This window comes from Syngnathus floridae, chromosome 8 (assembly GCF_059516105.1).
Source record: "Syngnathus floridae isolate MCC-2025c chromosome 8, RoL_Sflo_1.0, whole genome shotgun sequence".
In the NCBI taxonomy this organism is placed as follows: domain Eukaryota; kingdom Metazoa; phylum Chordata; class Actinopteri; order Syngnathiformes; family Syngnathidae; genus Syngnathus; species Syngnathus floridae.
Window position 1 is genome coordinate 8152833 of NC_142420.1, and position 23783 is coordinate 8176615.

At 39.1% G+C, this 23783-nt stretch overlaps 1 protein-coding gene across 10 annotated transcripts in view; it reads left to right on the top strand.

Annotated features, from left to right (window-relative positions):
• Positions 1-23783, top strand: part of LOC148394353 (partitioning defective 3 homolog B-like) — a 96273-nt gene that overhangs the window by 15397 nt on the left and 57093 nt on the right. For 6 of the 10 annotated variants that reach the window (XM_088382624.1, XM_088382632.1, XM_088382630.1 and 3 more), the window contains exons 1-6: positions 6509-6780; positions 7913-8109; positions 12353-12454; positions 17835-17988; positions 19781-19875; positions 22220-22272. In XM_088382624.1, the coding sequence (XP_088238750.1) occupies positions 7993-8109; positions 12353-12454; positions 17835-17988; positions 19781-19875; positions 22220-22272 (521 nt within the window). In that variant the 5' untranslated portion in view covers positions 6509-6780; positions 7913-7992. Of the gene's footprint in view, positions 1-313; positions 402-463; positions 589-6413; positions 6436-6508; positions 6781-7912; positions 8110-12352; positions 12455-17834; positions 17989-19780; positions 19876-22219; positions 22273-23783 lie in introns of those variants that run through there. The other 4 variants (XM_088382626.1, XM_088382625.1, XM_088382628.1 and 1 more) reach the window with 4 other exon arrangements.

The window sequence follows — 23783 nt, forward strand, 5'->3', positions numbered from 1 at the left end:
ACTCACGTCTGCCATAGAAAATTGAAAACTCGTGTGCATGAATCAACTTGTTCCATTACCCTTGCATGGAGTTGTAATTTCCTCAATGTAAAAAGGCAATTTTATTCATCTATGTTGCTGAGTCTTCAAGATTGAAGATGAACATTTTAAAATGAATATTCCGTGTGATTCATACCATTGCAATTGGAAGTTAAAAAAAGCACATTAGACACTTTCCCTAGTCTGTAACTTTACTCAGGCTCCACCATTTAACTCATATAAAAATGCCATTGAAATGCATGAATCACTTCAACTGACAACTCTCATTCCAAAGGTGCCGCAATTGTCTTGTTTGAACTCCTCACCCTACTTCTACGACCAAGACCGTCACATTTTTCATTCCCCAAAGTTCCAGAGCGCAGGTGCAAGTGTAATATTGATAAATTGAGAGCTTCACCCACCAGCTCCATTTTTATTTTTACAGAGCTATTCATGCCCTGACGACTACCAATGCCAATCTCATCCTATTTCATGCTCCAGCTTCCATTCATGAAGACACAGTCCAAGATGGCTCCAACTGATGAGACTTTAGCGTATTATCACCTGGAGGTAAACTCACATTCATGTGGCAAAGACCCACGACCTCTGACTTGCAAATGTTGACAGTCATCCCCATCGTTTCACATTATCCTCCTGCCCCACACGCTGCCTGTTGGAGGTCACAGTCTGATGAGGGCAGCAAAACCAAACCTCATTTGCATAGAGCAGAGATGCTAACCTCAGGCCTCCAAACTGGACCCTCGCCAGCCCCTGATGGCATTTTGAGAATTAGCATTCAACAACGAGTCATGTTCAAATACCTTGCCAGGAATACGAAACGGTATAGTTTAAAAGCACTTACGATGTATAAAAGTGAACTTCAGTTGGTGGAAATCAGAGAAACTTCAAATAGTGGCAAGATTGGATGGATGGATGGATGGATGGATGGATGGATGGATGGATGGATGGATGGATGGATGGATGGATGGATGGATGGATGATGATCTTTCTGGTCTCACTCTCTGTTTCATGATTTCCACTAAGCACAGACACAATCTAATGAGATCTGATACAAGTGTTGCAGCCCAAAGCAGCTGGAAAAGATTTAGTGGTGTCACTAAACCCAAACACAGCAGTTATGAGCGGTAATGGTTGTGCATAAAATTCAAAAAGTGGATCCAGGGGACAGCTGAGTCAGTATTAACAATGCCATTTCATGCACGGCCTTTGGATTCATTGTCGATGTTAATGCAGCGAAGAATTAAATGCTTAAAGTGGTGTGCGGTTCCTCGTGTATCGCAGCACTGCAACTACAAATTGGATAGAATAATAAATGGTATGTCAAGAAGCCAAGCAGCAGGTGTTGTGAAGGTCCTTTCATGACACGATGCTTGGAAATGTTTCAAGAACCAACGCAGAAAATTAAACAGGAAATCAGCCATTTTAAGGCCAATGCTGCCATTTTGGAGAAATTCTTGAGCTCATACAAACGATGATCAGAGCATAATGTCAACTTTGGGGATTCCTCATGAAAAAGTGGTGACAGCTCTAATCGACATTGTTTTTAAACCAGCAAAAAAAAAAAAAGACTAGAAAAGTGAAACTATCAGAAACTATCAGAAACTAATAAAAACACACAGTTCAGAATCTACTTAAACAGATTGCTTTGCTTTTTTTTTTTTCTATCGACGGTGTGCAAATGTGGTATTCTTCAAGCATAATGAATCATTTGCATACAGGATGCACAAAATGAATGGTCTTTTGTCGCTACCGACTTATCTGACACGGCTCGTGAGTTTGCAGACGTACAGTAGGTCGATATGGAGGAATCCATACTCTGTAGCGTATCGCGCTTATATTATTACCGGCTTATGCCAAGCAACACATTGCATTCTTTGAACTGCTTGGGGATTAATCCAAAGAAAGCGTCTGTGTCAATCTCTGCTATTTTGCACAATGATAATGTTAAGATGAATAAAGCGGGCCGAGATGATGGTGCGTTTAACATAACAAAGAGGTTTTGCTTTCCATTGCCTCTCGTGCTCTGGAAAACCTTGACTTCATTCAGTGTGCAGTCAGTGGTAGTCAGTCTGCTATAAGCTCGTCTTTTATTATTTGCCTTGTTCTTTAAGCTGCTCTGGGCTTCTCTCTATTTCTTAACCCTCACAGCATATTCTCCGTCTCGTCTATCCTCTCTATTTCCTTGTTGGATTTTCTTCCTTCCTCTCTATTTCTTATCTCTCAAAGTCTGCTGGTTGTCTCAGGATTGGGTTTTGCAACTCCTCAAATATTTTTTTTTATTGCTAACTCGTATTAGGATTTGTAAGGTGACTATTTGAAAGGTATGTTATTGAGTTCGGATTATAAGAGTAGCATATTTTCGGAGAAACGATTATTACGTAAAGTTATACGGTGTTGCGCAAAAGCCTTTGGAATTATTTTTGTGTTTTCATCATGGCAAAATAACATACTATTGAGTCCAACCCAAATATTTTTTACATTTGTGTTTTGAAAACGTTATTGTAAAAATGCACGATCTTCGAATGATAGCATCTGCCCTTTTGTTTTGGTGTGTCAAAACCGACTGCTGTGAAAAAGATCAATAAAACAGCAAAGTTATTCTCAGAAATGATGGCAAGAGACCTAAAAGTGTGCATGCGTTGGTTGGGGGGTTCACAGTAGAAGACTTGAGTGGGTGTTAGTTTTTTCCATTAATGAATTTACATGCGGTAATAGGTGCCGCTTGCCAGACAGAATGTAATTCCCGTTTTCGGAATGTGATCGGTAACGAGTCTGACCTCTGACAAATGGACCGTTCAGAGATGCGGGGAGAAAAAGAGAGCGTGACTGACCTCAGAAGAAGAAAAAAAAAAATAATGATCTCTTGCTAAGTTTTGGAAACATTAATTTACAGAGGCTTTCATATGAGAACAGGGAGCGATGGGGAAAAGATTAAATAGTTTCATGCATTGATAATATCCCATATTTTGTATCAGAGAGGGAAAGGACGGACCCAAGGGGGAGAGATCAACGCATTGTCTAAGGCTTGGTATAGCTTCTTAATTTCGCAGACCCTCATTTACAGGCATTTTCATAGAATAGAGCGGGGATTAAATTGCTTCAGGCATTGAAAATGTCACTTTTTCTGTAAAAGAGAGAGGAAGGAGATAGAGGCCATGAACTTGGCGGGTCTTTCAGTCTGCAATTCATTTCTTTGTAAGCCTGCTTCCAAAACCACCCAGCTCACATTCAATTTTCACTTGGCTGAAAAGGAAAATATAACGTGCTATATTGATTTGTGGTGACATTTAAGAGTTTTGCCTGGCTCAACAAATTACACAATAGATGAATATATGTATTGCCCGGGTATCTAAAACACACCACGGCTTACTCGTCTGTGCTGTCAAACCCAAAACAACATGTCAATCAATCAATCACATTGTTGTGCTCTCCATTACGCGCAACACGGAGCGGCGTTGTTTATTTGAAATCAGTTTCACCGATGCCCTTCGGCGCTGATATCGCATTGGTGGAAAGGAGCCCCTAACTGTTAGGGCCTAACATATCCAGACCACTGTGATGGTAAAATATATTCTGTATTGTATAATTATGTTACGAACGAAATGAATACATTGAAAACAACAAATCACTATGGAGAACACAAATAGTGGCACAACACAGGTAGACCGACAATGTAACATACTTACTGGCATCTATTCTTTATCCTCTGTGTAGAGCGACTGATAGACTGCATCTTACTGAGGAGCTGAGATTTTATTTTGGACAGGTTAGATCGGATCTGGCATTTCAATGCGAAAAGACTATTTCAGTGTTTTGGCTAACGTGTATATAACTTGAGTTTTGAGTTGAATGTGCTCACTGAGTCTTGTTTTAATGTAACAGAACAATAATAAGAGCACAAGATAATAAACGCTCTTGTTTACACAGGTGCACAAAGACAGTTTTGTTTTATTCATCACTAAAGCAGGTGTCACAGGTGAATGCGGATATCATCCCTGAAATGATAATGAAAAAAATACACACACGCAAACACTCACGCTGTGCATCTATTAAGTTTCCGGAACTGTCAGATGAATTCCATGCCTGTTATACACACATAATTACTAGCTTTCAAAGTACTACTCTGCGAATGGTATCAATTATTTTCTTCTACTTCACTTTCCTCCTTGTAGTCAGGTGGATTTATTCACATTTTCTGATATGACAGTGTGTTAATTGAGCCATTAGCTGGAGGTGTGAACGAGAGACGGAGACAAGAAAAAACTCTTTGCTTAGGTTCACAAGTGCGTGCATCTGCTCCTTCAAAGGTGTTTTGTATTTCATTCAGATAACACCTGTTAATTAATAACAGCCCGATATTTCCATGTGCCTTTCTCCCGTTCGAAAAATAACATTCATGGTGTTTCTAACAAAGACTCAAGTTCCGCTAGCCTCAGACTGTTACATTTTCAGATTGCTTGTTAAAAGGTGTTATCAAGTGTGTTAAAGTTCATCTGGAAATGTTATTTTGTTGCTGTAGATTCACCACGCTATGTGCCAATTAATTAACACACTGTAGCGATCAATGAATATAGATTAGATATAATAGATACAACTGAGAATCGATCAAAAACATACCAAATTATGTGTCAAATATGATGTGCACTGAAATGGTAATAATTAGCGATGGACGAGTACCGATACCTGGTATCGGCGCCTTATTTCAAGGTATCGGTATCAGATAACAGTATTGGTCCCCCACTTATAGCTGTTTTACTAGAAGGTTTACTTTTTTAATTAAGTTTTTTAATTAGGCTTCTAATTAAAGGTTTTAATTAGATTGTAGAAATGACAAAAATCAAATGGAAAAAAAAACATTTGTTTCATTTGGTTTAAAATAATCTGTTATTGATTTTTAGGAGAGTTTTACGTATCAAAAGTATTAGTGGTATCAGTGCTTGGTATCGGGATTTGTGAACGACTATACACCAGAAGGAGCCCTAATGAATTAATCATGATGCATGAGCTCTTTAATTCCTACAATATGTTTTTATAAAATATAAGCACCACTGTAGTTTTGTTCCTTCAATTAGCATGAGAGTCCCAAAATACAAACAGCCTACCAATTGGTGCAAATGTGGCACTGGCGATTCTGGAGTGTGACTGATCAAATCTCCCCGCTGAGATGGTATCGACGTGTCTATTTCTGTGACCGACACATGGCCCTGCTCAACACCACACCCCTCTGCAGGCTTTTGGAAAAATCTTTTAGGGACCTGGAATATGTTGGCACACGAGTGCGGATTGTTTTAACATGCCCCTCCCCGCTCAAATTAATTGGCTTGTACCTGTTGTGCTTTACCATCAGCAGGAAATCAATATATTTTATGTTTTACGGGAGAGCGAGCAACACGTTGGTGTAGTGGTTAGCACGTCTGCCTCACTGTCCGGAAATTTTAGATTTGAATCTTAGCTCTGGTCTAATTTTGTATTTTATTCTCCCCTTGCTTGTGGTTGTTTGACTGTATGTGCCCTGTGATTGGCTGGCGTGACGGCAGGCCAAAATTCATCTGGGAAAAGCTCCATCTCACCCGAGACCCGACTGAAGACAGGCGCTATATAAAATGGATGGCTGATTTAACCAACCATCTGTAGTCAAAGTCTGTGATTTTACCATCCATGTGTCCTGCCTGCATTGGTCAATTTTCTGCTCTCCCACTGTGCATAGCATGTTCTTCCCGACGCACTGATTTATTTGTCGAGGTCTTGATGGATCAGGCCCACCAGCAGGGAACATGCACATTTGCTCGATACCACTGACAATGGGGACTTTTTCATGTGGAGAGGCAATGGCAAGAAATAGTGTATGGCTGACCATTTTGTTACACTGGGTTTGAATGCATATGGAATTATAAAAAAATACCATTAAATATGAAAGAAATTTGAAAAATAAACAAGCACACAGAGAAACTTTGTTCATCAAAACATTTCCAAATATTCATATCTTAAATCATTATTCAAGTGTACTTGTAATTTTCTAATTTTAACCAAAGAATGAGGTAAATTATGCATGTGTGTATTGCAGGCTGTCTCCCCTGTGTTTCATTAGAAGCAATGGAATTCAATGACCCAGAAACTAAACCTAGTCCAAATCAATTAGTAGTAGACATACACATGCATACATTTGCACTGTTAATTATAAAGGAGGGGTTTCATCTTTGAAGCTCTGTCAAATTGACTATGATGTTATGTTAAATAGAATATTTTGGTTGGCTTTAATGGTTTAATGTAGGTGAGGTGACAGTATGAGATGATTAACAGGGGTTATTTCAGAGGGGCTTGCAAGGTTGACATGACACAGTTGGAGGCCTCATTACTTTGGTGAGACAAATACAAAATTACGAGTTCACCAATCAAGTAAGTGACGTTTATCATAACCGTGCTTCAAAGCTCATTGCAGATGCATTGTGTACTGTCCCTTTAATAAAGTAGTAGGCAGTCTTCTGTGGAAGCTGGTCAGGAACTGGCCAGCAGGAGCGACGCTTTTGAAGGAATTCCCAAAACTTTTCCCTAAGTGTTTACCTCTTTGTAACACATCGCTTCCAGTTCGCCCGATGTCAAAACTACGTGCCATCAAAGTGACGCTCGGCGATGAAGTAGCTGTCACACCGAGCGCCTGAAGAAAGGGAACATGACAGGGGGGGCAAAACTTGTGGAGTGATGCCTGAGCGACTGCACGCCTCCCTGCAAAGTTCTGCTAAGGTAGCTAAAAGAGCTAGCTCAGGAATCGGGCTCCTCGATCGGATGGGAAAGTTCTGAAATGAACGTGAAATTTCAACTTTCTAATGCGATCCCTCGACTGGCAGACGGGGAGAGCGAGCGACAGTTTGACATATACCTTTGGTGCTTGTAACGGAATGCCGCATTTGCTGGGCGCGTTAGGTTAGCGCTGCTAGTTTGCAGTTACGTTACGAAGCTAATAACCCACCGCAGATGATACTAACATCTGCCAGGGCAACTTCACACAACACGGGACAGTATTGTGCAGCGCAATGGTGCAAATGGTGCACCCCAAATGTGCAAAAAGGAACTGAGATGCAATGTCTACGATCAAGCAATATGTGAAGGTTTAAAATGTGATTTTTGGAGATTTGAAGTGTGCAAGTACAGTCTGAGTGCAGCTGTGTTTTCGGAACTTTAGTGAGCCAAAGCACCCATTTTGTTGTAAAAAAAAAAAAAAAAAGGAGATGGCTGCAACTTTGATCTTTTTGGCCAATATTTACAAAGGGATAATTGTCGCAAATAAAATTGCTTAACAGTGCAACATGATTGTATACAGCATCTATGGGGCTGTTTTTCATTAGTTGAAACTTGGCCTTAGAGAAGGAAGAAATTCCGAACAGTTAGTTCAATGTAGCAGATGGTATTTGCTGTTTAACATGGGTTTGAATTTGATTGGCTAATTCTGAACAGAGCCCCATCCCATTTATGGAAGGGTGTGCACACTTGTGCAACCACATTACATCGGTTCCTTGAGATTGAGTTTAATTTGATCCGTGACCGTTGTTGTTACTCAAACCACTCCAATCATCCTTTTCCCATTGACATAAATAAATATTCCATCAATCAAACAACACAAATTGACCAACACAAATGTTTGTGATAAGTACATAAGAAATGTATATCAAATCAAAACATGGCTAATAGCAACCGTATTAAAAAAAAATCTTAAAAAGTCTCGGTTCCCATTTCCAACAGCAACCGGTGTTTGTCAGAAGTAGTTTCACAATAACTTTCACACAAACTCAGATCATTTTGCTCAGTATTGGAAGTTCCATGTACACCACAACTCGCTGACTTTCCCTTCCCCTTGCTCTGCTTTTGCTTCCTTCAGGTGTTCTATTACTTTGCAGTTTTATCCGCGACAACACAGCTCTCCTGCCATCACCCAAAACCTCGGGGAAGAATCCCACAATGAAAGTGACAGTGACATTTGGGCAGACGGGTGTGGTGGTTCCTTGTAAAGATGGATGGACCGTGAGGGACCTCATCCAACAAGCCACCCAGCGATACAGAAAACTGCTGGAACAGGTACTTTTGTGTCAACTCGGAACTTGCTCACTGTATCATTTTAAGCATATACAGTCGTGACGTTTGACCACTGTTCTTTTAACAAACTCAAATACATTTATTTCTTTGAATGAGGACAACACAGGTTCTTCTTGTGACTGCAATTCTTAACTACCTATGTCAGTAAATAGGAATACTGTGGAAAAGTGAATTTCTCAAGATATATTTCAGTTTCTTGTTAGCTATAAACAGTAATCATAAAAGAAATGTACATATATGTATATATAAATATGTGTGTATCTGTGTGTGTGTGTATATATATATATATATATAGTATATGTGTTTGTGTATATAAGTAGTATATATATGTGTGTGCAGAAATATATATATATATATATATATATATGTATGTGTGTGTGTGTGTGTGTGTGTGTGTGTGTGTATATATATATATATATATATATATATATATATATATATATATATATATATATATATATATATGTATATATATATATATATATATATATGTATATATATATGTATGTAAAATATATGAAGTCATGCTCAATATTCCAATGTATGCCCAAATTCACATTACATGGAAGTGCAAAACTCCACACTACATGCAAAAATATAAATGCATTCCAGTAAGTTCTCTATAAAATATTGCTCAAATTTAAAACCTGATGCCTATAATGAGAATAAAGTAATACTTTTAGTACTGGACGGTAAATCACTAACCTCATTTGTTGAAGTAATTGGCAGTAGTTCCTCTGCCTTGTCCACAATAACTTCCGCATGCAGCGTCTGGTTGCATGTGTTACTTCACCTTCTTGTTTTTCCTTGTCAAAGCAATGAAATCTTGCAGGCTGTAATTAGATTGAAAAGACGAACAGAAAGACTGACTTTGTTAGACCGGTGCGGGATATAATTGCGTTAAAGCCGCAGTGTAAAATGTATTCGTCCTTTAATTTGCATACGTAAAGTGAAGCGGAAGAATGCTTGTGTGCAAACATCAAAGTAAAATGTTTGAATTTAAATGATTGAATAAATTCTAAAAAAATGCGATACATGCGTTTGGTCTACCTGTACAGTCGAATGGCTTGACTGACTGAGCGCACAGTGGTGGCGCTGTGGCAAAGAAATATCTCGAAAAAGATTTTTTATGACAGCAGAGATGAATGAGTCACTTTAGCGTCTTGCAGCAGTTTCGACCGTAGGAGACAGGATGGAGTCTGTTCGATCACTCACCTCATGTTTCTCCTTGACTCATATGTCTCGTTGTCATCCATTACAAGTAAATGCAGCAGCAAAAATATTGTGTGAGCAATTTCTAGCAATAGTTTAATTAGGGTCGCTAATGATGCTAAATAAGGCTAAGTCTTGCACAAAATGGCAGCCTCCGTTTTGTTAGCATATTTTCCCGCTTAAAATTTCTCATTTACAGTGGTTGTAATTCAAAAATGAAATCTGAGCAATTACTTGGACTTGCTGACATTCACTTTATTTAGTTCTTTTGGTATTAACGAGCGCTTTGCCCAAAATTACCTTTTGCTATTGGTGTGATGTCACTGAATGATGCAACAAATAAGAAATCCAATTTAATCATAGCATTACAAAGCCATATTCACTTATTCTCGTTCCTTTTATTTGAAATTATTTTAAGCTTTTATAGCGTTTATTGATTTCATACATTCCAACAAGATGGTCAATTGTCTGAAATTACATCAGTCATAACATTTATTGGCAGTTTTATTATAATAAAGATTTTTATGAACTACAGAAAATAGCTTTTTATGAAGCAACATGGCTCTAAGAATATTTCCAGTCCACAACCCCCTCCCACTCCCCCGAAGCCTTAAAATTATTCAAATCTTTGTCATATTCAACATCGTAAAAGGACTCTGATTTCCACATCGGATACCTTTGTGGTCCAGCTCTTTATAATTGCCGCATGAAAAATTGAACGCGTATCTGATTTGAATTGCGATATGCCAGACAGGAGAGCGCGTGTCTCGTTTGCGCTTAAGTTGTGAGTCGGTGTAAAATGCAAATGATTCCTTTATGACTCTTGTTGATTCCCAGTGCTGCTCTCAGGGCAGCAATTCTGCTCCTCCCATCAAACAACCAAATCTTCTCCGTGACCTCTTTTATACCGGCTGTTATTTCCACAACACACCAGCCGTCTGACTGCATGACCTCAGTCTGGCTTGACAGCGAGACGTCCGCGTAGCGTTCATTCTTTTCCCCATTTCTATTTTAGCCTCTTCATCTCGCCATGCCCAGTGCTCCCATGTGTTTTGCCCCATCGTGCAATTTATCACCCTTTCTCTTTCACTTCATTTTCGCATGAACAAAACCCGTTAGCAGTACAACACCAGTTGTCTAAATATCATTTGTGTTAAAGTAAAGACGTGGCCTGTTATGAATTAGATCCTGGGTTGCCGTTAATGACATCTGACGAAAAAGTAAAAGCAGCACGACACTCTCGTGTAATATTTGATTAATATTTCCTGCAGGTTTCAATTTGTGAAGCTTCTCAACACTACTTGGCGTTTTACTTGGAGGTGTTTTTTAATAATTTATGACACGGCGGTAATATTATATTCTCATACAATTTTAAAACCTTACGGTATAATTTATAATATTATGCCTGATCAGTGTAGACTGTAATTACTTTTTGGGCTTTTTTTAATAAAATGAAATCACATCCTTGATCTATTCTATGAGCTTTCGTGTAAATGTTCCCAGAGACGGACGTTCTCCAGGTGTGTTTTTCTGCTTCTGTTAATGACGTTGCAGTCTCTCGTATTGATTAAATCTCGGGGTCTAGTTTTCTCCCCGTCTCGGTGAATGTAACGCTTCTTTGAGCACATGTGTTGGCAGCAATTTGCTGTGTTTTCCCCTCTGCTCTTATTTAAACGTAATTTATAATAATTTAGCCTCGTTGAAAAAGTAGCGTAAACCTTTTTGCCCTTTTCATCTTGTGTATTTGTGTTTTCTCTTCTTAATTTCATCCCTCCTCGATGGAATAAATCAGATGTTGTTGTTGTGTGTAGATGTCCATCTTTTAATCCCTCTTGGTGCTATGCAAATTATAATTTTTTTTTTTAAAGAGTCGCTGAGACAGCTCGCTGGTTGTTTGTCAATTTCCACGACATCTGCTTCTGTGATTCATCATACTTTGGAGTATTTATTTTATGCCATATTTAAAAAAACACCCAACTCTGCTCTTGGGACTATAAAAACAACTTTGCTTTTGCACATTTAAATGCAATAGAATCGTTACTTCAACGTTATCTTGTTTCTGTTGGTTTGGATTTCTTACAATTTAGACGATGAATGAAAAGCAACTGTGGCCTGTTTTGAAATGCTGACATTGTCTTTTTATATAAATGTAAAAAGTGAGAAAAAATACAATAAGGAATGGACATTGGACAGGTCGTGGAAGAACTGTACCAAATCTTGGGAATTTATAGAAGTATAAATCAATTAATTCCACTTTTGAAAGACCAGAAATGATGAATATAGAGCGTGTGGGTAGAAGATTTTTTTTTTTTTTTTTTCTGGGGAGTTACCAGGAAGTTGTGTGCTTGTTGTGTGCTATTAGAGGCTTTTATCTATCTGGGTTAGCTTTTTTCTAAGGCGTTGCCCAGTTTTAGTGGCCTGGAATTATATCTACATATCTAATTTACGTACAGTATTAGAATTATCTTCAGGTATTCAGGAACATTAGATCCAACTTAATGTGTTAAGTTTAGAAACGATCTATGTCTATTTTTTATTTTATCTTCCTCTATCTAATGGTAGTTTGAGCTAAATGAATGATGAATCACCACGTGGTGCTGGGTTGTGTGTGGAATGATCAGATGTCTCAAGAGCTCGGATGAGTAACGGTTGCTGTGTCATTTTCCAACTTTTTTTTTTTTTTACTTCAGTGGACACGCTATTCAGAGAGTTCATGTGACGGTTAAACTCCAATTTAACATTTACTTCAGACGTCTTCCGTATTTAATATGGCAGCTGAGAGGGACTGTAAAAGAGTAGTGATGTGGATAGTTGAGACCCGCCCTGTTTGTCTTGGGAGTTTTATAAAAACCACAGACATCTGGCCCGTAAGACGAATTTCATGACCCAACATCATGTAACATTTTGATTCATACAGCAACTTGGTAGCCGTAATGTTTGTGTTTGTGAATGAAACAGTTCTATGCAATTTGCGTATTGTTGACTTGCTTGTATTTGACCTTTTGTTGCATAGGAAGGGGAATTTGTTGTTCGGACACATCATGTCGAATACTGCGATGGAGGGATTCTGGACCCTGATGATATTCTTAGTGATCTTGTAGAGGACAAGGACAAGGTAAGAACTTGCATGACCTTAGGAATTAAGTTTTTTTTTTTTAATTTTCACAATCCCTTTATTCAGTGATGAATACATTTGCATATACTATTGTGACATACATATCACACGATTTAGGTTCATTATATATTTTTGTATCTCAACTTTCTGTCTTCAAGATATATGAAGAAAAAAATATTTCTTGCAGGTTGTTTTTGTATTTTCTAGTCTTAAGTGAAGTACTGTCACTCCACAAGTGAGCTGGGTAGCTCAGGATGCCCACCACTAGGTGCTAGCTCAGGCTATAATTTACGTAATGGCTCTCCTCACACTATAATTTCACTCCTACTGCCTTTGGCTTAGATGTTTTTTTTTTTTTTTTCTTTCTCTCTACTTGACCGCCTCTCTTCCTGCTGCACCTCAGACCGAAACTCTCCCCCTTTAGTTTGCTCAGGGTATTCGCTATCAACTCCTTCTTTATCGAGCGGTGACATTCCAAAAGGGACACTGTTTTACATTCCAGCTCCCCTTCCACAATCCACACAACTTCTTAGTTGCTCCTGAAACTCTGCCTCTGTCGTCTTTTGCTTTACTCTTCCAGTTCCATCACATCAAACTTTGCTTTGCACTTCCGGTCTTATTCAAGATGTTCAATGAGGAAAACCAATCAGATCTACCCAAAGCGCAAAACCCCTCTTTTTTGAGTAAACACCCAATTTAGCACCTTAGATCTCAGTGAAAGATTGCAATCTCAGTAAATCTCACACAACACGCCCACCAACAGCGCTCAGCCTGTTACAGCAAACAAGCAATTTATTGCCCGCCATTTGGGATATGAGTAAATCAGACCCTTAATGTTACTCAATATTGTCAAAGCAGTCTCATTATCTGTGAGCGCTACCGCATATTTAGAATTAAGTGCGCACACTATGCTATTTTCAATTACTATACGACACGTCGTCCATGTCGACCACCTCAAGCTATGACTATTAGACAAAGTGAGATGCCATCTCTTGCAGCTAGTCGATTCGGCGTTGTTTGTTTTCCTTTCGTGTAATGTCAGCTTGCTCAAGTTAAGTGAATGAACGGGAAAGTCAAACACTCTAAGGTTTCTGTCACACGCCCAATATGTGGCTGCGCAAACAGTTTCTTGCTCACCTTTGCCATCTCGGCCCTCCACGTCAAGTGGCCAGTCTGTAAAAATAATATTGACCTTGGAGCAAAACAGCGGTGTGCCTTATTGCTTTCACACGTTGGAATAGTTTAATTTAAAGAGGATCCTTGTGTCTTTATGTATGGGCTAAAAACATTAATATGATCAATTATTTTATTATTATCAAGTATTTTTTATTTTAATAACTTAAAAATTGAATATTATATAATAATTCAACTGAATAATTTTATTCAATAATTAGTCATTTTTAATTATCTTGTCCATCAATCATGAGTATATAAAACACACATTTAAGAGATTTGATCAACCAGTCAATTTAATTAAAACCCAGTGTTATAATAAAACAGAATCATCATTTATGAAAAAAAAAAATATCAAGGAAGAGAGATCCGCTCTAAGACTGAGCACATGACAATCGTGCATTGTTCTTCCAAACAAGTCGTCAGCTATTTCAAACTTCAATCACGTATTTTGTTCACCTTATCAAATACATCATCGACGACAGTCATTTTGTGTTTCGATGACGTGTTCACTACCTCCAGGCCTGTCTCATGACTGACAGATGGGTTAACGATATAAAAGACCAGTTCTTTGTCATCTTTAACAAACCCCACTTAGAGATACTTTATTACAATAATTAATCACCGTGACAAATCCATGAGGAGGTGGGCTTCCTTCATAAAAACAATTTGCACAAAAACACACTCCTATTTCATGCATCCATCAATTACGGGCGGACCTCAGGTGCAGCTGTGTTTCCTTAATTAAGAGTTAAGGTCCATGAAGAGTCGAGGCTTCATCGTTTATTATCCTCATAATTAACCGTTTCCTTTTCACCCTATCAGCTTCTCACGCCGTTTCACTCCAATCACCCTGTTAACCCCTTCTCCTCATCACTTAAAATCAATCTCCCGTAGCTTGCTGATTGGCTCCTTGTCGCTGTCACCTTGTACCCATCGCACGCACACCGTGCCCATCAAGCCCACGTTTGACTTTATTTCACTGTCTCCTCCTCGCTTCTTTAATTACCTGCCTCCCAGTGTGTTACATTCCATTCACGCCAGCAATTAACCCCTTTTTCCGCATGCCCCCTCTCCTGCGTCGTCTTCTCATACGCTCTTACAAATTGCACCTATTTGTCTCATTCGGACTCTCTTAATGCACCGATTGCCGCTGTCTCTTAATCTCTCTGGCTTTCTGGCTCATTCTCCTGTAGAGTAAACGCTTTGACTCAATTAACCCCCCATGGTTTCTAGCTAGAGGTCAACATATGTATCAGGACTGGTCACGCCGAGATGTGACTCAAACATGATTGAATTCATTAGAAGATAAGGTAAAAGAGACGGTGAATGAAGTGGGGGGGGGGGCAAAGCATGACCAAATGCGAGTAGGTGATTCAGGATGTGGAGTGAGAAATTACTTCTTCAAATCATGCAGAATGAAGCGGACAAAAAAACGGAAGTTGAGCTAGAGCAGGGAGTGAAAAAATCTGATTTATTAAGGGAAGTTTTAGCTTGTTTTTTTCACAGGCATGACAATTTTGAGAGTGTACAGGACTGCAGGGTTTACGATATTTACAACATACGTGATGCCCAAACTGTCATTGGCCCAGCGGCATAAAAATTCAAATGCCGTCTATAAATTTGCCGTTCGCATAATAATCGCATAATACGTTATAATAATCCGGCCACGACGTTTCACTTGTTCCTCGCCACTGACATAGTAGCAATCGGTGTTTACCTGCAGATGTTAGCTTTTGGCTTCTAGTATCGTATAGGCAAACCCTCCAATCCACGAAAGCAGCACAAAAATGCCTCCACTACGTGTCATCGACGTTTGGGTTGGAGCCTTTTCTAATCAGTGACACATGACAGAAAGCAATTCCAACTTCAAAAGCTACTCAGACATACATTGTTCTGCAGCGAGGTAATTGAATGAGATAAGAGCTTCGGAAAAAGAGAGGCTATAGAAAAGGAATGCTGGCTAAGATGACTGTGAATAGGATTGGGAGATGTAGACTAAACCTTTGTGTAATTAAGATAAACCATTTTTTTTTTTTTAGAGTGCGCGTTAAGCTACATACAAAATTGATTGATTTGGTGTGCCCAAGAGTTTATTTGCTGTGGTTCCAAGTGGACCAGACCAAGTGTGGGTAAATGGACCAGAGTTCGCTCGTGTGAAAGGGCCCTCGGATGCCTTCTGTTGAATATTTGGATCAGCTGCACAGAATGTCTCCATCTGGGCTCCATGAGTCTCCATAATGCTGTTCCATATGGCCGTCTGTGGTCTACACACACTTGGAGGAAGTCTTTGTGAGGTTTACAATAGCAGATTACCAATCGTCTTTTCTGACACCGAATGTATTGAGCAAGCAACACATTTTTACCTGCCTAACCAAGATAACGTCTGCTGGATTATTAGTTTTTTTTATTTGAGAGTATCTATATTAAGTGTTACATAGAATGGATGTATTAGGGCTGTAACAATAATTGATTCGAATCAGAAAATCGTTTTTGATTTAAAAGATTCGAGTGAATTACATTGAAATGTTCCATTTTAAAATATATCGAGAATTTTAACTGCAGTAATGCTGGTGTAGAGCTAGGTGGTGCTAGGGAGCTTTTGTGTGTGTGTGTTTGTGTTTGTGTTTGTTTGCCTGTGCCACCGAGTGATAAAATTCTAATGTCTAATGTCAGCCCTGGAGGACACATGTTATCTTTCCTATTATTGTTGTGTTGGGATCAATAAATGTAACATTTCTTTTTAATTTAGAGATGCTTTACAGGTGAGAAAGAAAGGTTGCCAGATAATTAACAACGTTGCAGAGAAAAAGCAATCATATTCACTATTGGTTGCATCAAAAAAAAGATGACACCAAAGTCCTCTTAAAAGATTTATAATCGGTTGAAATTTGCAGTGGATGACAAAAGGTGGTCTTTATTTTTGAAAAGAAATGACGGCATAGTTCAAAACTAGTAGAGACCTCACATAAGTATCGAAATGTTTTCATTTCAAGTTAATTGCCTGCACACCACTACCGATATGACCTTAGCTCAAGCTTTTAGTTAACAAAGGTACCGCTCAATGCTTTCACGGTGATAGTTCACGATCTCAGTTCTGAAACAGTCGGTGGTTTTCACTTCTGGTTCTGTTTCTTTTGACAAGGTTAAAAAAAAAAAAAATTGCGTCACGACATGGAGTGAGTGCACTTTCTCGGAACATCTTGAAAGGATTACCGTCCTTGTAGTAGTGAAAAGAAATCCAAGAACATACTCGCTGTATAAAGTGGATATAAAAAGTCTACACACCCCTTTTCAAATGCCAGGATTTTGCGATTAAAAATTAGACCAAAATAAGTATTGATACGTAACGACCTTTCTTTAATTAAATTGAACTGTAAACTGTACAACCCAACTAATAAAAATTCCAAGTAAAAATAAACAACTGTGGTTGCACAAGTGTACACCCCCCCTTTAAAATAGAGCTGTGGCTGTGCTTAAAACTACCTACCTTCAAATTTATGTTAAATGTTACTCAGCACACACCTGCTACCCTAATTCACCGTAAATAGTAAACATGTTCATCAGAGCGAAACAACCCCTCTGTAACTTGTGGGAAAATGTCAACATTTCATACATAAGGTGCCAAATTCCCGGCAGTGCAGTGACCCTCATCCGTATCTACCGTGCATCACAGGAAGGCACTGGCTTTACTGGCAACCTCTGCTTTCTTTATTCTCCTCCACTATACCTACGGCACAAACACCCAGAGCCCACACATGTACACAAACACAGGTCTATTCAGCGTTTGTGTGGAGGCCCCTAGAACCCAGTGTTGACCGGCTCTGTCCCATGTTCAGCTAAACGCAGACTCAGTGCTCTGTTCAATAGAGAGGGATTCCACTATATAACAAGGCCAGCAGGAGCCCCGTGTCGCACACATGGAGAGGACGCGCACAAATGGAGGCAGTTGTTAAGTAGTATTGACACACACTCTCATTGGAATGCTGGGCTCCTTGGACGTCCTTTATAGTGTCCTCATTCACAAGGTAAGGTAAACAAAATCTAAGCAACAGGTTTTGTTTAAAAAAGTACTTTTGGATTTCTTTAGTTTGATGAAACATGCCGGTTGTTGGGGTCTGCTTGGAAAAGCGTAAAGTTAGCTTATGGCTTTCTGTGTATTTGAAGAATGTTGGAAAATGATGATGTTTTTCTCTATTTATGTCAGCTGATGGCTGTGTATGAGGAACAGGAAGCCCAGGAGAGGGACGCCGCCAACCCAAGCCCCGCCCCCAGCCATGATCGCTACCAGGCTGAGTTGTCTGTCTTTCAGCCAATCACGGGAGGAGAGATAGAAGTTAATTCATCGGCTCTCAAGTCAAGTGAGTATTGGGGTGGGGGGGGAATGATGAGGAAGTATTTGAATTTGACTAGTAGCCGATATTGAGTCAAATACTTGATTGTCTGTCCCATTACGTCTTCTAGTCATGATTCAAATGTTTTATTTCAATCAAATATTTCAAGCAAACAAATGTCCATTTTCTTCAAAATAACAATCTTAGGACAATTTGGAAAGTGTTTGGGCAAACAAGACAAAAAAACTGAACAAATTCCACAAGCAAGTTGCCTTGATTCAAGACCTTGATGATGACTGTGAATCTATCCAGATTCAATATATGTATATTTTTATTGCTATTGTGAGAGTAACTTAAAAACCCCCAGTTACGATTCAATCAATTAAAACACTTTAGAATCACAACTCGTCATTTTAACATTCAAATCCATATTTTTGGGACCACACATTCCACTTAAACGTAGCCTCGAACACAAGGCCTCTCAGTTATGTAATGCCTCAGTCTGACCACTAGAGGCGATATTTAAAAGGAGTTCATGCATACATAAATATATACTACGTACTACATGCATAGGAAAGATAAAGTAGACAAAAAAAAATCTGATCTATGAAATGAAATCAGTCAATGAAAATAGAAACCAACATGCCCAGGTACAGCGGCATTTGAGGATGTTAAACTTTCCTGGGTTGCGAGGATGCCGCGGCTGTTCGATCCAGACACGGGAAGTTTAGTCTGTTTCAGTACGCTTGCCTGGCAGGAGAGATTAGAGGTAATGTGTGGTTGTCATGGAAGATTAGAGGTAACAGCGCACTGGAGACTATTACTGTCAGTGTGAGGTCAGCGTTAGGCCCGACTCGACTATTCATACTACAGAAGAACTTTTGTCTTCCAAACACTCTTTTTTTTTTGTCTCTTCAAATCTTTGTTGTCTTTCACCTTTTTAGCCATCATGTTTCTACTGATGTGTATTTTCTGAGACCAACATTATATGACCAACCTAGAATAATAATAATAATAGATTTTGAAAAGCCCCTGAGGAAAAATCCATGACTTTTGTGTGCCTTGTTAGCGACTCATTTGTGCCGTTATCGCACTCGATGTCTTTTCAAATTAATCTCGCTTTTATTCCCCGTTCGTGCATACTGCAGCCAACTTGAGCCAAGTATTTATACCTCTTTTGTCCTCTTCCTTTATTGTGCCATTCAATGGGGAGTGGGGTTACATTGATTATGGCATTGATGTAATCCTTACCCCCAGACGGTCTTAAGAGCACCAAGGGTACATTTTGTCACAATCAATAATCGACCCTACAAATATCATTTGTCATTTGTTCACGGCCGTTCACTCATATAACGTCATCCAAATCTTTATCATCCAGTTCCCAACGGAACCGCGAGACTCGCCAAGGTCTTCATGTACAGTATGTACGCTATATGAATTATGATGAAAGAGTCCAGATCTTTTAAGATAGCTCATGTTGCTTTTTTTTACCCTTATTTTGCTGCACTGTAGCATTCAGCTCCTATTCAATGATTTTTTTTATTATGCAGTAGGCTGATGAAATGTGCTACGAGAGACGCAGTCATATGTCACCTAAATGCATGCACAGATTTTGCACATCACATCAACCATTTGGAGCAATGAGCACCCCCCCCACTGGTTTTTACATTATGTGCACTGCCCTTACATGTCGGGGTGGGGGTGGAAAGAGCTACAGTTGAATGTTTTTTTTTTTTTTTTATGGTCACTTTATATAGCAGTTTTTCACCTTATAGCTGTTGGGTCTAAACATATCCTCTCCGCCCTTGCATTTTCACAGACACCCCCCTGCTGGTTAGAAGCAGCAGTGATTCAGCTCTCGGCGCTCAGTCAACAGAGCTCGAATCCTCCCGCCACGAAGAGGCTTCTGTGATGGTAAGAAGTAGACCAAGCTTCTCCTCAAATCTAGACCCATCATTTGTGAGTCTATAGACAGAGTGAATCAGTTTGATGACTCAGGGTTGCTCTCAGATCTGCACGCGTATTTTGGAGGACCCGCATTATCTCAGACTATTAGATTTTGCACAATTATTATTTGTGATCATTTCACTTGTGAGTACTTGTTATGTTCGTGTCACAGCACGGTTGGACATAGCAAATCCCACGAGATGTCTTTTGAAAGCCTCTCCATGCCTGATTGGGCTCCTGAGTGGTGAGCCTCTTGAGATTTCTCATTGGACAAATATTCTTTTTTTTTTTTAACATTTAATCCCTGTAGAGCAAAGTGTTCATGCGGTTCAAGTCGTTCTTAGAGGTGGTTCAAGTCTTGTCACTGATGTGACATATTTCTGACAACAAAGACAGTTATCTATATCTTTTTAAAATCGCAATTGTGTCACTTGAACCGTGTAAATCCAGCCGATGCTTTTTTCGGTTCCAACCCAAGTTGACGAACATGTAATCAAAGGACTTTAACCATCACGTCGTCATATCACGCCTGCATGTAATTCTAGACCACAAGCAGAAAATAATCAGTGTCGTTCTTTCTCCAGAATTTTATGTGTGTGGTTAGCGAGAGGAAATAGATTTTTTGCCATCATAGAGGGTCATTCAGTGTGCCACGAAGCACAATAACCTTGATGACTGTGAAAGAGAGAGCTAAACGAGGGGAGGGCGCTCGGCTTGCACGTCGACTTGAATGGATTTTGGCTTATCCCTTCTTATAAAACAGCTCCAGCTCGGGGATGTCGCTGGACGGCCTGCATCAATTCTTGCTCTGCTGCCAAAGTCTCCCTGAGGAGAGATAAAAACATGTCTCCTTTCTGTTCTCTTGATTTGCAAGGCACGTTGTTTACATGTCGTATCCTTGCTCATGCTATTTTTTTTTATCCTGGCTATTGTCCGTCTGATCTAACAGGTTTAGATGGAGGTAATGGCCCTGTGTAATTGTTCAAAATGTTACTTGGCCTTTTGGTAAGAGCAGCGAGAGAAAGAAAATAATGTTTTTGCAGTCAGTCTCTCTCTCTCTGTTCTATCTTGTTTTTAAAACTTTTTTTTTTCCCACTTAGTGTGTGGCACAGTGGCAGGTTAGTTACAATGTGTTAATCAGACTGGGACTATTTGCTCTTGCCTGGAATACTACTGGGGTTCGAAGGCTTATTAAACGTCCGTCACCTTGTTTAAAGTGTGTTTCTCTTTACATTTCTCTTTGTTTTTTCCTCTTTAATCTAGACAGTCAGTATGGCAATGAGAACTACATAAAAAGCTAGAAAAGGCCACCCACTGCAATATTTTGAAAAAAAAATAGTCATGTTAGTATCATCTGTCTTTTTAATGGACTTGTTTTGTGTTAGATTTAGAAGACAAAGTGCTTGCAACCCATTTCTCATGCACCATTTGGTTGGATTGCATTATTCATCCACCGTTGGTTCAAATATGTGAATAGCGACATCCTTTTTTTTCCCCCCCATCTTAAATGCATACAAATTTTTTGCGTGGTATACCTCCAATGAATCATGCGGCACTTCTGTTCGTTGACATTTTACAAACTACTGTTTGGTTACATACTAAGTTATTGGCCCTCTGTAATTACCTCAGAGAGCCATTTCTCGATTAAATGAGACATACAATTATGCACTGATAGACTTTCCAATTAATACAGTGTTTTAATGGGCGCTAATATGATGAAGGTGTTAGGATAATGAATGTTACCTGCCACTCTGACAGTCATTAAGCTAATATGACGGCATTTGCATCTCGGCCGGGTTAATTGTTTTTCAACTCACCAAAGCCTGAGCATATGTAGTAGATGTGTAATCTGCCAATCACTGTCAGAGCTAGTATGTTCTCACCTCTTTTCATTGATCATTTTTAGCCTCACCCTGATATCTGAAAAACCTATACATGGGTAATATAACGATGCTCAGGAGCATTCGTTATACCCACGAAAACCATTTTTGTAGCTTACTGAGTCGATCGTAAAACTTCTTTTCCTGTGTCTGTATGTTTCTTTTATACTGCCCCCTAGTGGCAAAGGAGCATACACTAAGCACAACATTGGAACCGATTACCCGACTTGAAATAGAATAAGCGGCATAAAAATGGATGATGAAGAGACAAAATGAACAGTACTTGAGCATACTTTCTTCATAACTATTTGTTAATGTATGTGCTTTGTATGATCTGTTTCCCCTCCATTTTTTTAAAGATATGATTTTTCTCTCGTTTCTGTTCAGTGGACACTTTGTCACTACAGCGTGTTTGTGTGGTCTCTTGACAGGCAGCAAGTCCAGCTGTTGCGAGACCCCAAGTCAAATATGCTTTCAGTGACAGGTCAGTATGTGCACTGTGCCAGTCTTGCATGAGAGCGACTTCCACCTTCAAGTAAAATAACTTTATGACCACTTGCACCGTTATGATACTCAGTAAAAAAAATCCACCTTTAATAATATCCCTGAAAATCAAAACCAAGTTTGACTTTAGACAAAAGCTCAAAAACATCAACATGGCCTTTTATTGTGTTATAAAAAGTGTGCCTATTTGTCAGTGTGCCATGTTTATGTTTTTATGTCCTACTTAGCCATCTTCATTTATCATCTAATATAGATCAAGGCCTTAAAAACAACAGTTAGTAGAAAGCCTTTCCATCATTAGCCCACTACAAAAGAGCAAAACAAGGTCATACACACACACACACACACACACACGGCCAGATATTACCCATGGGAAGTATCTAGTATTCTCTACTACAAACATTAAATTGGGTGGCTCTCATTAGTAATCCAGCGTGTAAAGTTGCTTTGCAAGTATTAATAAAAACATCCTGTCCGTTCATCCATCCGTCCCTCTATCCTACTGAGGATGCTGTTAATTATTTAGCCATACTAAATATACATTTATAAATGTCTACGTGGTCATTTTCTTTATTCAGAAATTGCTGTGCTTATGTTCACTCTTACTTGCACTCAAACAAGACAAATCTCAGCATGAAGTAATGTAGAAGTGATTTAGTGGTTTTTGCGCATGTCGGTGAAACGAGCCTTGAAATTGCAAAATATCAGAAACTATGGACCAGGACTATGGTTGTAAATATTAGAAGAGTAAAGGGTTCTTTAAATCAATGTTTATGTGTTTGTGTTTAAATCACTGATATGCTGCCAAAATGCTTGCTTGCATATTTGCGCATCACCTACTAGTAGTACACTAATAGCTTATCATAATTTAAATCACAGAACCAAGAAGAGAATGACATCACATTTGAATAAAAACGTCATTTTCACCTGGTGGATGAGATTTACTGCAAATTGTTTTTGGGAATGGCTTTGGTAGTGCCACATATTTCTGCCTGCGAGCTGTTTCTCGAAAAACAGGAGGTGAAGGTCTGGAGTGCCCTATAAAAACTGAATTTGAAGTGATTGCTCAGATTGGATATGTTATCACGTCCATTCATCATTTGAAAGAAACGGGCCTTTTGTAAACTATCTGGAGTTTTTGTGGATTCATCCAGGAGAATATTTGGGAGGTCAGAGTGATGGTTGATGGCTCACGAGATCCATTCAAGTTCAACCCAGAGCTGTTTGATGGGGTTGAGCTAAGCTAATCAGCTAGCTCGCTGTTTATTGAGGCATATAACAACGTTTTGTCACCCGTGTTGACCTTTCACGGGTCGTGTTCAATCAAGCCTTCAGCTATTATTTATTCGGAGATTCGCACCAAATCCTTTTCCACACAATGCATCTAAAAGTTGTCAACCTAAATAACCCAACAATTAGGCTGTCAAACATGCAAACTTGACAAAAGATGCATTGAAATGGCTCCGAACACCTGTGAATCCAGTGATACAC